The sequence below is a fragment of the Cynocephalus volans genome, chromosome 1 (genome assembly GCF_027409185.1).
Source record: "Cynocephalus volans isolate mCynVol1 chromosome 1, mCynVol1.pri, whole genome shotgun sequence".
NCBI classification, from domain to species: domain Eukaryota; kingdom Metazoa; phylum Chordata; class Mammalia; order Dermoptera; family Cynocephalidae; genus Cynocephalus; species Cynocephalus volans.
This window is the reverse complement of record NC_084460.1, coordinates 95,337,350-95,353,194: the sequence shown is the minus strand read 5'-3', so window position 1 is coordinate 95,353,194 and position 15,845 is coordinate 95,337,350. Positions and strand designations below refer to the sequence as shown.

Sequence of the window (15,845 nt, the reverse complement as noted above, 5' to 3'; positions counted from 1 at the left end):
GCTTTCAAAATGTGTTAAGTTGAAGCACATGCAAATGTAGGACTAAAAACTACATCATACAAACCTGGAAATCAAAAAAGTTCTGTGGAATGTCAGTTAAAGTTATACTCACTTGTACTGTTATTTATTGCATAATTAAAGTCAACTTGGTTCATTTCCTTCATTTTGATGAACTGAGAATTTCAGGAAAACCATGGTTATAAAAATGATCAATCTTGAAAAAGTATGTACAGATAAATGTAAAATCACAAACTAAAAAATATCCCCACCCCTTCCCCTCAACTGACAAAAGGGAAACTTTCCCATGGACAGAAAGTTCCACAATCCCCCTCCCTCCCTTACCCCATGTCCTAGACTTATCTTTTTCTATCTCTTATAAGTAAATGACCTTGGAACTGAAGAGGAGGGAGAAAACAGAGAGGCATCTTTATGAGGCTCCCATTGTCATCTGTAACAGTTTAAAAAGTGTCTTTTATTTCTCTCCCCTACCCCCGCCCAACTCAGTGATGTTTGCAAGACATTTAAAATTTAGAGAGAAACAAAATATATATATATATGTATATATATATATATATATATTTTTTTTTTTTTTTTTTTTTAATAAACAACAAAGGAATGCCCAAGAAAAAAACTAATAGTGGGCAACACCATGAGAAAAATGTGTGGGCACTATCTGAGCTAGAGATTTCTTTTAAGGCAACCAAAAGGTGTGGGGAGAGGGTGTTAAAACTGCAAAAAGCCAGAGAGAATACTTTTCTAGACCTTTGGCTTTGGAGCCTGGCAGAGGAGTGGGCTTCCCCCACTGTGCGACAAACCTAGGGTCACGGGCCCAGCATCTACAGCACCTCCGTGGGCAGCCAGGCAGCCCTCTTATACATGGGCACTCTTGGCGTGAGTTGGAGAGCTGGAGCCTGAAGAGTAGTAGAAACGGTTTTCACCAAATGACTGGGCATCTCCAGCGCAGCAGATGATGACACAGCCACCCACAAGGCACAGCACAGCCCCAATCCAGCCCGCGTACAGAGAGTAGCCAAAGCTCACGATGGTAGTCTCACGGTGGGCACACACGGGGAACCAGATGGTGGCGACGATGGCACAGAGAGCTGGGGAAACAAGGAGACAGCCGTCAGCAGGCATACCTGTCCCACACCAAGCACAGAGGCAGGCCCACTCACTCCACGTACACACACCTCTGGCTTCCAACCAGCTCCAAAACACTCCAGGCACACAGCTCTACTCCCTTTGCAAATTGAACCTAAAGATTTGCATCAAGAATAAATTGACTAAAAGCTTGTGTCAAACTGCTGGATCCTTATTTTCTTTCCAACAAGCGGCAGAGACAAAAACCTAGAAATAAATCATTTAAATTCAAAAAATATTTATTTGTATTTACTTGTATACCGTGACTTTATATCTATAGTTATAATTATATTATCACACTTATTAAGAGTATTATAATTATCTCTTTACATGTCTATTTCCAATTTCAGTCTCTGGGTTCCTTGAAGGCAGGGGTCATGTCTTACTTATGTCTGTAAATTCAATGTTTAGCTCAATACCAGGCACATGGTATGTGCTCAATGTACACTAGTTGAATGACTGAATGACCTGGGCTATTCAGAGATGAGAAACGATAGGGTGTCCACAACAACTTTGCACTCTATTTTTTCAGTGTTGTCAATTCACATTACAAAGACCTTGGAGAAACTATGAAATTTCTTTCTGTGGTGAATATAGTTAGACATAAATAGAATATCAGCTAAGGGTTCAAGTTTGTGTTATGTTGTTCACAATCACAAAATCCCAACACACAAATGAACAGTCTTTGGAGTAAAAGAATTTACCCATTCAGTGATTTTATGGTGGTGATATTTGTTGTGATGGGTCACAATGGTAGAACATTATGGTCTCGCACAATCAGTCTAACCTTCTGATTTGGTTTAGATTTTACAGATTAAAATAAGAAATAATTTCTACATCATTTAGTTCTTCCCCTCTTTTTAAGCAAAGTAACAAAACAAGGACAGGCAGGAGCCTATAAAAACTTAGGAATCTTTTAAAACCCCTAGACCAGCCCTATCAAATAAGGCAGCCACAAGCTACATTGGGCCATTGAATATTCATCATGAGGCTAGTGAGACTGAAGAACTGAATTTCAAACTTAAATTAATTTTAATTTAAATGGCCACATGTGGCTAATGGCTACTGTACTGAACAACACAACTCTAGACAAAGTAACTCTAAGACTTCTTTTAGTATCATCTGATTTCTCACAACTACATCAGGACAGAAATTTTAGTTGGAACTTTTAAGTGGGGGTGGCACATTTAAGTAGGCAGACACAAAAATAATAATAAATAATGAGGTTTTCCATTGTTAGCCATAAAAGCTGTCAAATTCAGGACAGGGCACTGCATTGCCAGTCTGATGTGTGCCATCTTGGGGTACCCTCGTCACTTTCAACTCAGCAAACTTTTTTCTGATTTCCATCCACACTGAGTGATTTTCTAACTCACTCTATATGCCAACAGAGAAGAAATATAATTTTTCTTTAACATAAGCACTCAGATCTAACAGTTCTGTACATTAGCTCTAAACTCAAGAAAAGATCTAACTCTCAACCCATTTTGAAAGACCTTTTAAATTATCTCACTGCATTTGTATAGCTTGTAACATAGGTTTTTGTGGACAACAAACTAAGACCACCCTCACGAGCAGGGTATAGATACACATAAATAGATGTGATTCTATCCTTAAAAAAAGTATAGATACCAAGGGGAAGTCAGACAAGAGAGAAGATTTCAGGGCTTTGAATTACCTGGATTTGCTTTCCAACAGCCTAAATTCCCTCCATTAATTGTGAACTATTCACACAGTTAAGGAGTTTATACAGACTATCTAAGAAGCAAAAATCTATCCATATGTTAATGGAGTCCTTTTTCTTAAAGAATAAGCATAATCACGTCAGCTTCTGTAATATTTTTACATAAGGTACCATAAGAAGATGTATTTGTCTTCTGTCAATAGAACTTTCAAGAAGACCAGAGTTTATCTGAATCATCCTTTCCAGCCCAGGGCTTTGAAAACCTCAGGGAAAGTCTTTTTCTTTGTCTTCCTCTGGCCATGGATTCCAAATCAGGCACTCTTGGAGAATTGCTTGGCTAATATTATAGTCATACTTTCAGCAAGACAAAGAGAAAAGCCTTTTATTCTATCAGCACAGGGGACAGACATGCTCTTCTAGAGTGTTTCAGCCAGAGAGAACTGCTGTAGATTCCCCCATAGCAATACACAGTACAGCTACACAGCCCTAGACCCCAAAAGTGGTCATTCATTCTGCTACAGGGAAAAACAGCAACCTAGCAAGGATTTCCGAACACCCAGGCTTGTTTAGAGGAAGAAGGCAGAGAGTGAAAAGCTAAATTTTGTAGGAAAAAAATATTTAATTTCCAACTGATTTGGTTCAATCTAACCAATCTTTCCTGTAAACAATTAACTGGTTTCAAAACAGCTTATGGTTCAAATTAAGTTTTATATTTTTCAATTACTTTGTATTTACACATACAGCACATGCATACACATGTACAAAAGCATTCCTCACATCTCATGTAAACCTAAATTACCTTACAGATTTAGCTCAGATTTTGTAGAAAAAGACAAGAAGTTGCCTCTAAGTTCATTTAATTCTTCCCTTTAGTAATAAAGCAAGGTTATTTTCACATAGAGAAAGAATTGAGCTCAGTATTCCAAAAATAACCATCAGTCGAGTCGAGTGTTTTAGATTGTTAGATTTTATTCCAATATAATTCATTGGAAAAAGGGAAAAAAACAGAAAAATGTCTAAACATTTATATAAGAACCTCAGAGGGCTGGATGAGTGCATGAGTGGACCGACGGAAGGCAGACAGACAGGTGGACAGAAGGAGAGGTAGCCTTATTTCAATTCTACTTTCCACTTCATACACACCAAAACTAACTTCTAAAATCATAAAATTTTAATGTGACTTTAACACACTTAAAGTCACAAGCTATAGTTCACATCATTAAAGGTTTCCTTCTTTTATAATCCATGTAAAACCAGGCAAATGAGTACCAGCAGGCTCTTTATTTCCTAGTAGATAAATGAACTCTGGGTAGAATTCCTGTGGCTTTCAAAGATGAGCCACATCAAAACCACTAAAAAAATGACAGACCACCACACAACAGGAAAGGAAATGAGAGACTCACTGGAAACCATGACCTTCAACCGAACTCAAAATGAAAAAAGTTTAGAAACTAAAAAAAGGAGAATTTACTCAACTTGAGCAATGGTTTGAAGGGAGAAAGAGATGTTTTGATCAGTGAGGTTAAAAATGCAAATCAAATCATTACTTAACTAAAAAATGTGAAATATTAATAAAACTAGCAATAATTTCTGGTTTTCTTAAAGACATAGAAGTCCTGCTACAGTTTTTCCATTTTTAGATGAATTTGAAATAGTTCTCTCTGTTATTTGGGAAAAATAAAGAAAACGTTTTTCTTAAGAGTCACAGTTACCTATAAGTTAAAGAAAATTGAGGAAATATAAAAGGAATTTTCATTCTTTTTCTTTTTGTGTTATCAGAATTTGTTTTTAAGTCTAAAAACAAGATATGGTAATTTCAGCACTCAGATTTTTCAGTTTGTTTCTCCTCTCTTACCTTCAGAAGATGCAACAGTTAATGCCAGAAGGTTTGGGGGGGGGTGCCTGCCATTTGTTATTGGGGAATTGAAAGAGAAAATTGGGCATATTCGTAGCTAAAAAAGAAAGAAAGAAGAGGAGGAAAAGGAGGAGGAGGTAAAGGAAAAAAGCTTCAGAGAGGAAGAAGAAAGCTTCACTATGTAAATACAAATTCATCTGGACTTGGTTCTCTCATAAGTATAATTCCCTGCTCTTCCAAGAATAAAATTGTTTGATTCCTTTGAGAACAAGTTTCAAATAATGTAATACAACATGTTCTTTAGTTGATAGGATATACGCTTGTTAAAAGTCAACAATGATCTTGACATAACTAAACAGAAAATATTTGGGAAGGCAATTTCCGAGCAATGAACTGTAAGTGTAGCTTTTAATTTCTTTAAAGATTAGATGACACATGGTAATATATGGAGTTAAATAAATGTGATGAAAATAAATAAAATTGATACAGGTGTGTTTAACTTTGGAGGTAACAACTGGCAGACAGACAAAGAGTCAGACAATGTCACAGACACTGACGTTTCTTCCTCCCTCCAATGAACACTTCTTTTTCAGGATTTGTCACTTTCAGTACTAGGCTCTCAAAGGCATTTTAAAAAGCATCATTTCTAGCACAAAGCAATATTTTCATTAAAATCACTTAAATTATTCAAATTTATATTAGTAATGCTGAAAAAAAAATCTTCCTTGATACGCTATCTAATATTTGCTTTAAAAAAAAAAAAAAAAACAATGTGGGACTGGAAGAAATGGACAAGTGGAGAGATGGAGACAGGCCGTGGGTTGCTCATTATCAAGGAGCTGGTGTTCATGGGGGTTCATTATATTATTCTTTCTACTTTTGTATAAGGTTTGAAATTTTCCACAGTAAAAACACTTTTAAAATCCTCCTCCATTTAACATTATACAATGCACTGAACACTGTCGTCTACAATCAATACTGTTATAACATACAATCTAAGTAGCAATTAGCTTTAGCTTTTCACTAAGAAGCCAGTTAACTCAAGGCAACAAATAATAAGATCTCTAATGAGCTGTTGGTTGGAGTCATATTTATTTGTTGTTTGCTTATCATTTGAAACTAGAAAATCTTTAGGGTTTTTTTTCCTCATTTGTCATTCTGTAAAATGTTGACTTAACATAGCTGCCAGAGGACATACTCCTCCTACACAAATGGCTTTTTGAAGATTTAATATTTACCACAATCATCAAATCAATGGAATATTAGAGTACATTATTTTCCTGGCCTGCTTTCAATATTTTTTCCTTTATTTCTATTCCCTGCATTAGTATTTTTTATAGCATTTTTAAAAGCTAGCCTCATGGTTATTTGTTAATTTTTTAAAAAATCACAGAATTTAGAGACAGGAGGAACTCATAAAGCAGTTAGTGCCTCCAATGTTATTGATGAGGTCGTTTTAAGCCACACTCATACTAAGATGCCACATCCTTTCCACCACCCTTATGAAATTTTATTTAGATTAGGGATTTGTTTGTATAAAGCTAATGAGTTTGGAGGAAGATTTGTCTATCTATTCTCATAAAGCCCTGAAATTAAAGGCATCGCTGTTTCTACACTGAAGGACTTCTTTTCTGTGTAGGACATCTGATTCTATGTGCATGACAAGCTCAATTTATCCCCCATTTGCAACACCTTTATTTTATCACAATTTCACTATCAACCTAAAAGTTCCAACTTAAAACAACTTTTTCCACTACAAAAAAAAAAAAAGTTCCTGGGGAAAGAGTTCTATAAAGGAAGAAGAGAAGGTGAAAGGAGTCCACTTAGGAAGTACATTTTCTTTCCTTCCATTCCCTACCTCCTGCCCTAAGAAACACCCAAATAAAGTACAGTCGGCCTTCCGTATCTGTGGGTTCACGCCCATGCATTCAACCAACCACAGATCAAAAATATGAGGGAAAAAAAAGAAATTACGTATGTTCTAAACATGCACAGATTTTTTTTCTTGTCATTATTCCCTAAGCAATACAGTATAACAACTATTTACACAGCATTTACATTTTATTAGGTATTCTGAGTAATCTAGAGATGATTTAAGGCATGCAGGAAGTTGCAATAGGTTATATGCAAATATTACACCATTTCATATCAGGGACTTGAGCATCCCTGGATTTTGGTATCCCAAGGGTCCTGGAACCAATCGCCCATGGATACCAAAGGAAGACTGTACTTTCTAACTGTAGCAAGGTAAAAATTAGACTGAACCAGAACGAAGACTGTAGCATTTCAGTGCAATAGCTTAATGTGGCTTTTGATAATGGAATAAGCAAAAAATTCCAGCTATTGATCACCATAATCTGGTTCCCACAAGCTAAAAAGGGATATATTTCCATTAGGCCAGGATATGAGGTAGTGTTTCCAGAAACATGTTATTGTCTATCCTCACCAGTTTCATGTGTGGAGATGACCCCACAGAAATTAGACAGGGTTGGAAGAATGCCCAATTGCCCTCCAGGTTAGTTCTCTTTCCTCTAATCAACAACAACAATAATATCAGCAACCACTTCTCAAGCCCTTACTATGTGCCAGATACCATGCTAGATAATTTCCATACATCATTTCACTGTTCTTGCCAACCTGACAAGTAGGCATTATTGTTTCCATTTTATAGAAAGGCTCAGAGACATAAATTAACCACCCAAGTTCATACAGCTAGGAAGTAGTAGATTCCAGATTCTATACCACTGGGTCTGACTCCAGCTGATAAGATAAAACAATTCAGGGCATAGGCACCTCTGTCTTGTCAGGGGCTCTTAAAAAGCCACAAACAGATTAGATTCACCTCAGATTCACCCTAGATCTGAGGAGCCTGCTGCTTGCCCTGTGCTGCCTGTCTGGTTTGAGAAGCCAGCAGCAGCAGGCTCTGGTCCCCTCCCCCACAGCAGGAACCAAATCCTCACACCATTAAACTTAGACTGCTGAGAAGATAAAGTTGTTGTACAAGAGACATATTTTTCTGAAAGCTTAGAAAAATTAACTAGAGACTTTCAGGGTCAAGAAGAACTGATTTTAATGAATAGTGTTCACAATTTCCATACCAGGACTGGCTGGGACACTGTGTCCAGTTCCCAGGCCCCCGCACCCCAGTGTTGTCCCATCCCCTTTGGTCAGCAACCACACCTCAGCTGGAGTGCCATTCAGTGACCCCCTAGGACCCAGCATGGGGAGGGTGACAGAAACCAATCCAGAGTAACACAAAGGGAGCCTTCACTCTCTCTTGGTCCTCCCACCCGCTGCCAACCGGGGAAGACAAGGCACTTGGGGCTCCATGGTGAGAAGACCCAGAGATCAGCAGGTGCCACACTTGACACAATGAGCTTTACATTTCCAGAGCTAGCTCGTTCCAGTCAAAACAACATCCAACCCAAAGGCAAGTGGTGACCCGCTGAGAAATAAATCCAGACAGGAGCAATCAAAGAGGAGGCAGACAATCTCGGACACGCAGGGCTGTGACAGGGTAGTGAGAGGGCCCCTGCTCCCGTCCACATCATAATATCCAGAAAAGTGCAGCCTCCATGGGTGGGGTCAGACCACTCAGTGCGCTGGTTCCCCCACAGATTCACTCCAACAGGCAAACAGGGACTGAGGGACTCACCTCCACTACCCGGCACAACCCCCTTTTCCTCATCTATGATTCCGTACCAACCTACTTTTAAAAGATAAGGAAAAACTAATTCAACTAGGAAGGTTCAAATGACAGATGGCTGTTTTTTGGTTTTTGTTTGTTTTTGTGTTTTTAATAACGCTGGTTACTCGACTAGATAATTCAGATGTTTTTAGCGGTCTTTTAAAAAAACAATTTGTCTCTATATACATTGTTTTATCCTTCTATTTTCCACAGGGTTTCTTTGTTTTCTCTTACTTGTGACTCTCATATGGAAGGTCAGAATTTCTAAAGGTGGGCACCTCACACAATAGACCTAATCTTGTGCACTGCCATCCTCAGAGCCCAAGACAGCCTTCTGGGGCTTCTGTGAAAATGTGAGAAAAGTAACAAACAGCAGCAAGTGTCTAGGATGAGAAAGGTTTCACCTGGATTCTGCAAACCCAGTTTACTTGTAGAGCTTTGGCCTTCCCATTGGAAAGGCAATTGGACAGAAAGAAGCACTTCAGAGGGGGCCTGTGAGTTAGGTGAAGTGCAGGGTGCTGGTTATGTGTTCTGTGTGGCACTCGTGCACAGATTGTGCGTGGCTGGATCAAAATCTCCACGCCCAGATTTTTCTCTGGATATTACAGAGGTCTTTTCACACCTATTAACACACACACACACCACCCCTCTGAATTCTCCATGGCTTCACAAGCCCCTGCAAACCACCACCCCTTTACAATCCTGGGAAATGGTGCCCCACCTCTCATGTCCCCTCATCTCACTGGTGTCACTGTGAGGGAGAAGCCTCAGGTGGGAAGTGACCATCACTAAGTGACATTGACCCACACAAAGCCCTGACACCTTCTCCTTACCCCTGAAGCACATGATCTGTTGTGTAAGTTTGGGGATGTGAATTCCTTGTCCCAGGAGAATGTGACTTCATATCTAACCCACATCCAGACCAGCTTCTCCTCACTGGTAAATGCACTCTGCAACCAGAACTGCTGTTACTAAAAGTCATATCCTCTATTAGGATATAAAATGTGCTGATGATATTAGCATCCAAGAAAAACAACAGAGAGAAAAGTAGTCACTTGAAGAGAGCAGAGCTAGAAAAACCCTCCACAGGTTGTTAAATTGTGCCCTTTGTGTGCAGGTGTAATCAGAAAAACTGAACAAGCACATGCCATTTCTTTGGCCTGGGCTGTCCCTCCCTCCAGTCCATGACTTTTTCTTCAACTCTCAAGACTCATCACTGGGTTCCTCTGCTCCAGGAAACTCATCCGGTCTGGGTTAGGTACCTTCCTACATGTGTGCACAGCCTCTGTAGCTCTTTTAGATGAGCATATACCACACTCTCTGGAAATGTCCAAGTCCACTCAAAGCAGAGACTGCTCTTTTTTCCCCCGTGTCCCCACGCTGCCATGGTGCCTAGCACATGTGCTCATTGAACACTTATTAAGTAAAAGATTGAATCATCACCTAGTGTGGTCTACCACCCTCAGCACCTTACTTTTCTCTTGCTCTCCTCTTCCTTTATTCTTTCTTTATATATGAACTAAGGTTCACAATCTTGGCTGCACATAAGAACCACCTGGGGAGCTTTCAAAAAATACCTTTGCCTGGTCTGATCCCCCAAAATTTCAGTTCAGTTGATCTGCTGTGGGCCCTGGCATAGGTGTTCAGAAAGGGATTCCATTGTGAAGCCTGAGTAGAAAACGGCCACGGAACTCTCTTCTGCCCTTCTCATCTCTCCTTTAAGTACTTCCTACCCTCAAAATCCTTTTTCTTTTTTAACTTATTTTCATGTTCAGGGACCCACACAGACAATACTTATCCCTCTGTGTAAACTGCCTGTGAAAAATAAAGGTTGCAGATTGAGGGGCTCTACTCCCCGGTGGATTCAGTGGGCTTCCTTTCACATTTCTCTTGAATTTGAGGAAGCAGCAGCAACAACACTTAAGATTCATCAGGTTCACTCGGAGTTGGGGCCCGTAGAGAAAGCTGTCTTACCCAGCAGAATGAGCAAAACTCCAGCCAGCTGGGCCCGCCTGTACTTGGCAACGCCAGGCTCCTGGCCCATTCGGATGCAGGGGAGAACCGTCAGCAGCAGGAAAATGGCCGGTAGACCCAGAACCGAGGCGGCAATCATCAGGGCTCGGCAAGCCTGCACGTAGCCTGGGAGCGAGAGAGCAGATGGGGTGGGTTAGACCATGGGTCCTCTCGGTTCCTGAGCCCCACCTCACTCACGGGAATTAAGCAGCACCTCCATATTCCTCCCTCCTGGCCCATTCCAGGACCTAAAATGTGCTAAATGCTGTCCAAGATCTTTACACACTTTCAACTTTCCAAGCAACTCAGAGACAGAAAAGGGGCCTGGAGAGACTAAATGGGTATCCCTGGTGTAGACCCCCCAGCCAAGTTTCCAGGATGGAGGGGCCAAGAGTCCATTTGCATTATTACATCACTTTGTGAAAGATTCAGATGAAAACACAAATCTTCCAAGAAGTCATCTCTGATGGTCTGTGTTGGCTCCAGTCTGCTGTTGATATGCTGTACCCATGTGACCTTGGGCAAATTATTTAACTGCTATGTCTTACTTTCCTCATCTATAGCGTAAAAATGATAGTGCTACCTACATTTCTCTCTAAGAGTATTCTACTGAAGATTAAATTAGTTAATTCATGCAGTGCTTAGAAACACGCCTATGCTAAGTACTCAAAAAAGATTAGCGAGTATTATTTGTGTCATTTCTCTGTGCCAGAGCAGTACTTATATCTCCAGATGTATGAGGCCATTTTGTCCTTAACCATGTGCTTCTAATTCACATTGAGTAAGAATAGTGTGTGGCCCTAAATTAGACTAAGCTAAGACCCAGACTTCTTCTCTTTCCTACCTGCCCAGAGGTGGCTGTCCTCATGAATCCTGCCCACTATAGATGGTCAGGCTCCATCTCTTGCCTCAACCACAGTGCCCTGGGCCTGCTTCCCCAACTGTCACTGCCTAAAAGGCATCTCTCCAGCCCCGGGGATTCATGGAGGGTGGACACCTGCCTTGGTCTTCATGGAGTTACTACAGTACCCACAACAAACGATGCCAACAAACAAGTATGAATGAAGGAATAAGCAAATTGAATAATAAGAGTAGAGCAAAACTGCCTGAACTTCACACTGTCAAGTAAAATGCCAAGTGACAACTTTATTAAGAAACAGATTTATTTCTCATCAAAATACTCACCTCCTCCGAAAGAAAGGTTGCATTTATACCCCTCCTTTTCCTGCTCAGTGGCAGTTAGAGCTAGCGGCCTGGGTAAGATAGAGTTAATGGCAAAACCAAGAAACTAGCCCCAAATTCTGCCTCCCACACCAGGACCCTCATGCCAAATCCAACCAGCATGCCTAGTGTGCCAAAACCCAACTCCAACAGTCTCTTGGCAAGGTACAGTTGGCCAAAATTCAGACCCCACAGGACCCTCTTCCAGCCACTGAAGTCTGAGGCCCAACCCCTGTGCCTGCTTGTAGGAAAGCCAGCACCAGCACGGGGCAGTCGATGAGTAACTGAGGTTCTGAAATTCATGGCACAGGCTGTCCATGTGCTACAGTGCCAAGGCCATGCCTGGAAATCAAAAGATGGAGACTGAGGACTGCCCCTGCTCCCACCCAAAGTGTGAAGAGAGGAAGAGCAGGAAGGATTAGGCCCTCCCTAAAATGTATTCCCCTCTGGGGGATGGTCTATGTTCTTTGAACACAAACCTCTTGGTGATGAAAGCCCAGTAAGCTTAATTTCAGGGGAAAGAAGTAGAGAGTAATTTTATGCTTCAGTCAAAAGTTCCTACAAATACCATGCCCAGCTTTTAATGCAAAATTATAGCTACCATTTATGGAGATTCCACTACATAAAAGGAGGTTTACATTTCCTATCTCATTTAATCCCCAAAACAATCCTGAAAGATAGGTGGTTGGTTTGATTTTAATTTTTAAAAGAAGACACCTGGGGTTTATTGAGGTTGGTAACTTCTCCCAAATCACCCAGATTGTGAGCGCTGGATCCTGGAGTCTGACCAAGGTCTACCAATGCCAGCACTACTTGAAGCTGGGTCCAGATCTGGGTTCCCCAACCTCTGTCCTTTGAGAGTCCCAAATGGAGAAAAGGACGGTGAAAGGCAGGACTGACAGGCACTGAGCACCTACTGTGTGCCAGAGGCAATGCTGGCGCGGGAGAGGATGCAGAGAGCGGAACGGAGGGCCACCTACATCTTCAAGGAATCACCTGACTTGCGCACGAGGGACAGAAAACTAGATGAAACGTGCTGAGACGGGGATAAGAGCCGAGTACCAGGGCAGCGACGAGCAAGGCGGGATTGACTCCTACTGCTAGGACTGGGAAATAGGGAGCACTTGGGGCACGTAGAGGGGGAGCAGAGTGTCCGGGGAGCGAAAGACGTTCGGGAGAAGGCGCAGAGTGAACGGCTCCCAGACTGGCGGCTTCGGGGCAGGGTTTCTCTGCATCTTAACGACAGGACATGGCTTGTCATGCTACCGACCCACAAAGGCTAGCAGGACAGAAGTCCACCTTGTAGGGACCAGGGCCGGCATAAGCCCACCGGGCAGGGCGGAGATTCCCAGCGGGAAACCCCAGCGGGAAACCCGCGGGGGCGCCCGCGACCTCACCATTTACCCAAGCGGCTCGTCGTTAAACCTGACTTGAAACTGTCGCCCAGAATGTTCCCGCAGGACAGCACGTGAAGATGGGACTCCGGGTGGGCGTCGGGGAGGCGTGTCAATTCTTCCCTCCCTTTGCTCCGAGACGTAGCTGGGGGCGGGGGAAGGGTGAGCGCCCCCGGGCCTGCGCGCTGTGCCTCCCCGAATGGACTCGGCCCTCCGAGGGGCGCCCGCTCTTCCAGTCCAGTCCGAGCGCTGCGGGGCGGGGGCAGGGGGGTGTCACCGCAGCCCCGCGGTCGGAGGCCCCGCGTGGCGGAGGCAGGGTGGGTGGGGGGGTAGGGGAGATAAGGCGGGCCCCGGGGCGTGCGGCAACCAACCTGGGATTTGCTAAATGGGGCAGACCAGAGACGTCCTTGGACGTGAATCGCTCGGCTGCCGGCTGGGCTGAGCTAGGAGGGCCCTGACCTCACGCGGACCGAGAGACTCAGCCTGCGCCTGTTGGAGTCGCTCGAATGCTTGCGTGTCACTCTTCCCTCGGAACCTCTGCAGGTGAAATCTAACGGGAAAGCTAGGGATCGCAGCAGGAGGTCAGGGCCAGGGCAGTGGAGTACTTCTGATCCATCGAGGGTGGGAAGCTGGGGCGGGTGGGGCGACGCTGATTAACATGCACTGAGTGCCACTAAGTGTCTGAGTCCCAGTTCATTAAATTCTCAAGGCGGCTCGGCCCGTGGTGCATTGGCCAGATTATCACTGTTATCCTAAATTCCAGATAAGAAAACTGAGGCCCAGAAAAGTTAAGTTCAGGTCTACCTAATTCATCTACAACAAGGTGGGACTGGGTGTGTCAAATATGTGCCCAAAGGTCTTGGAGCCCCCACAGATGTTTCTGTCCCCCTCTCCGATCTACCCAGAGGACACGGGTAGACGCACGCAAGGTGGGGGTCCTTACCCGGCAGGATGAGGATGTCCACCAGGGGCTTGCAGTGGTACAGCCCTGTGGCCATGACGCAGTCGGCCCACAGCCCCTTGGAGCCCAGTTCGTCCAGCTTTCGGCAGGTGGGGATGGTGTAGCCGCAGGTCACCACCCAGTCATTGGTGGATGTGGTCACGATGATCCCGATCCAGCCCACGAAGCTCGTGACGAAGCCCACCACCTGCAGGCACGTGGCCACCATGGTGGCCGCCCCGACGTCCCCGCGCCTCGTCCCTCACGGCTGTGCCCAGGCCCCGGGCTGGACAGAGCCTGTCCTAGTCCTCCCTCTCCTGCGAGACTCTGACGGGCGACGGCCCGAGGCGGGACCCTCGAGGTGGCGGAGGACCGAGAGAGGCTGCTCTTCCAGCTCCGACGGGCGGCGGGCGCACAGCAGGGACAGCAACGGGCGCACGGCGGGGACAGCAGCGCTGCTGGGAGCCCGCCCCAGCCCCCCTCTTTAAACCCCGTAGCCCAAGCCGGCCAGCGCCAATCGGCGACAGCCCGGGGCTGAGCCGGCCAATCGCGGGGCGGGGTCCGAAGGGGGGTGTGGAAGGGAGCGGGGGTAAAGGGAGAGGCCATCAGGCCGCCCCGCCCCGCGAGCAGTCAGCTTTGGAAAATAAAATAATTCCATGCAGGTCCGACAAATGGAGCACGCAAAGAGGGCGCGGGTGAGGCGCGAGTTTGGTTTAGCTGCGAATTACTTCTCTTGCTGCCCCCTCTCTCTTCTCTGGCTCTGAGTCTCCTTCCACCTCAACTTCGCACTCGTTCCTTCCTCCCGGCTGCGGCTGCGAGCTCTCCCAAGGGCGCCGGTACAGCTCCCCCACCGCCCAGGATTGTAACTGACTGATAATTGCTCTAAGCATACTTGGCGGTGGACAAAAATCATCAGAGGCAGCCAGGGCCATAATAATGGTGACAACAGTAGCAATTAACTTTTATTGAGCTGTGTTATGTGTTATGTCGATGCATTTTATATGTATCACCTCATTTAATTCTCATAGCAATCTTTGTGGTAGGAACAATTGTCAATTACACATAATAGGCACGAAGAAACAGTATGAGAGAGGTTAAATTGCCCAAGTTCACACAGCTAGGAAGGGATAGACTCCGTGGGCCCATCTCACCCTCCTTACTAACCATTCTTGGTAACCGTCCTGAGTATCAGTTTCTGAAAATTCCTAAAGGGCTCCATTTCTGACACACTAAAAGCTCAGGCTCACAGGAAATGAGTTAATATCTGTACCCCACTGAGAAACCTGCCTAGCCTAGAGTGAGGGCTCTGCAAGAGTAAGCTATCAACATCAACACCATTAAATCACCTTCTCTCCACACATTCAAATAAGCCCCATTACCTGCACCTTTTTATTATACAGGGAAGTCGCACCTGGGCTGTATTACATTAAATAGTTTTAACTCCCTTTGAAACATTTGGCTTATTTTTTACTTGCTGTGGGACCAAGATACTTCACATTTCTTGGCCTCCTCTTCTCATTTGTAAAATAGGAATAAAAATTATGCCTGCCTCATAGGTTTCTAGATGATTATGTGAGTAAATATATATACAGAATTTAAAGTAATGTCTGGTGCAAAGTAAGTGCTCAGTAAACCTGGGCTACTATTATAATATGATGCTTCAGAGCTCTTGCTTTTGCACTCTTATGTGTTCTCCCTACATTCATAGGAGTTTCATTTGTGGAAACTATTTCACAGGAATATGTCCTTTTTTGAATGAGCCATTGTGTTTGGGCAGCATTTCATCACTAGGGTCTATTGACCCAAATGTTTTCAGATATTTCCTTATAATATTAAAAAAATAGCTTTTATATTAAGTACAACATAAAATATAAAACCCAAGCAACATCAATTTATTGCAAAAGCAGTTA

At 43.7% G+C, this 15,845-nt stretch overlaps 1 protein-coding gene across 1 annotated transcript; it reads right to left on the bottom strand.

Annotated features, from left to right (window-relative positions):
- Window positions 1-870: 870 nt before the first annotated feature.
- CLDN11 (claudin 11) lies at window positions 871-14,164 on the bottom strand. The gene is made up of 3 exons (XM_063078899.1): window positions 13,939-14,164; window positions 10,342-10,506; window positions 871-1,103 (listed from the first exon to the last, which is right to left on the bottom strand). The coding sequence occupies exons 1-3, from the start codon at window positions 14,162-14,164 to the stop codon at window positions 871-873; spliced, it is 624 nt and encodes a 207-aa protein (XP_062934969.1).
- Between the last annotated feature and the right edge of the window lie 1,681 nt (window positions 14,165-15,845).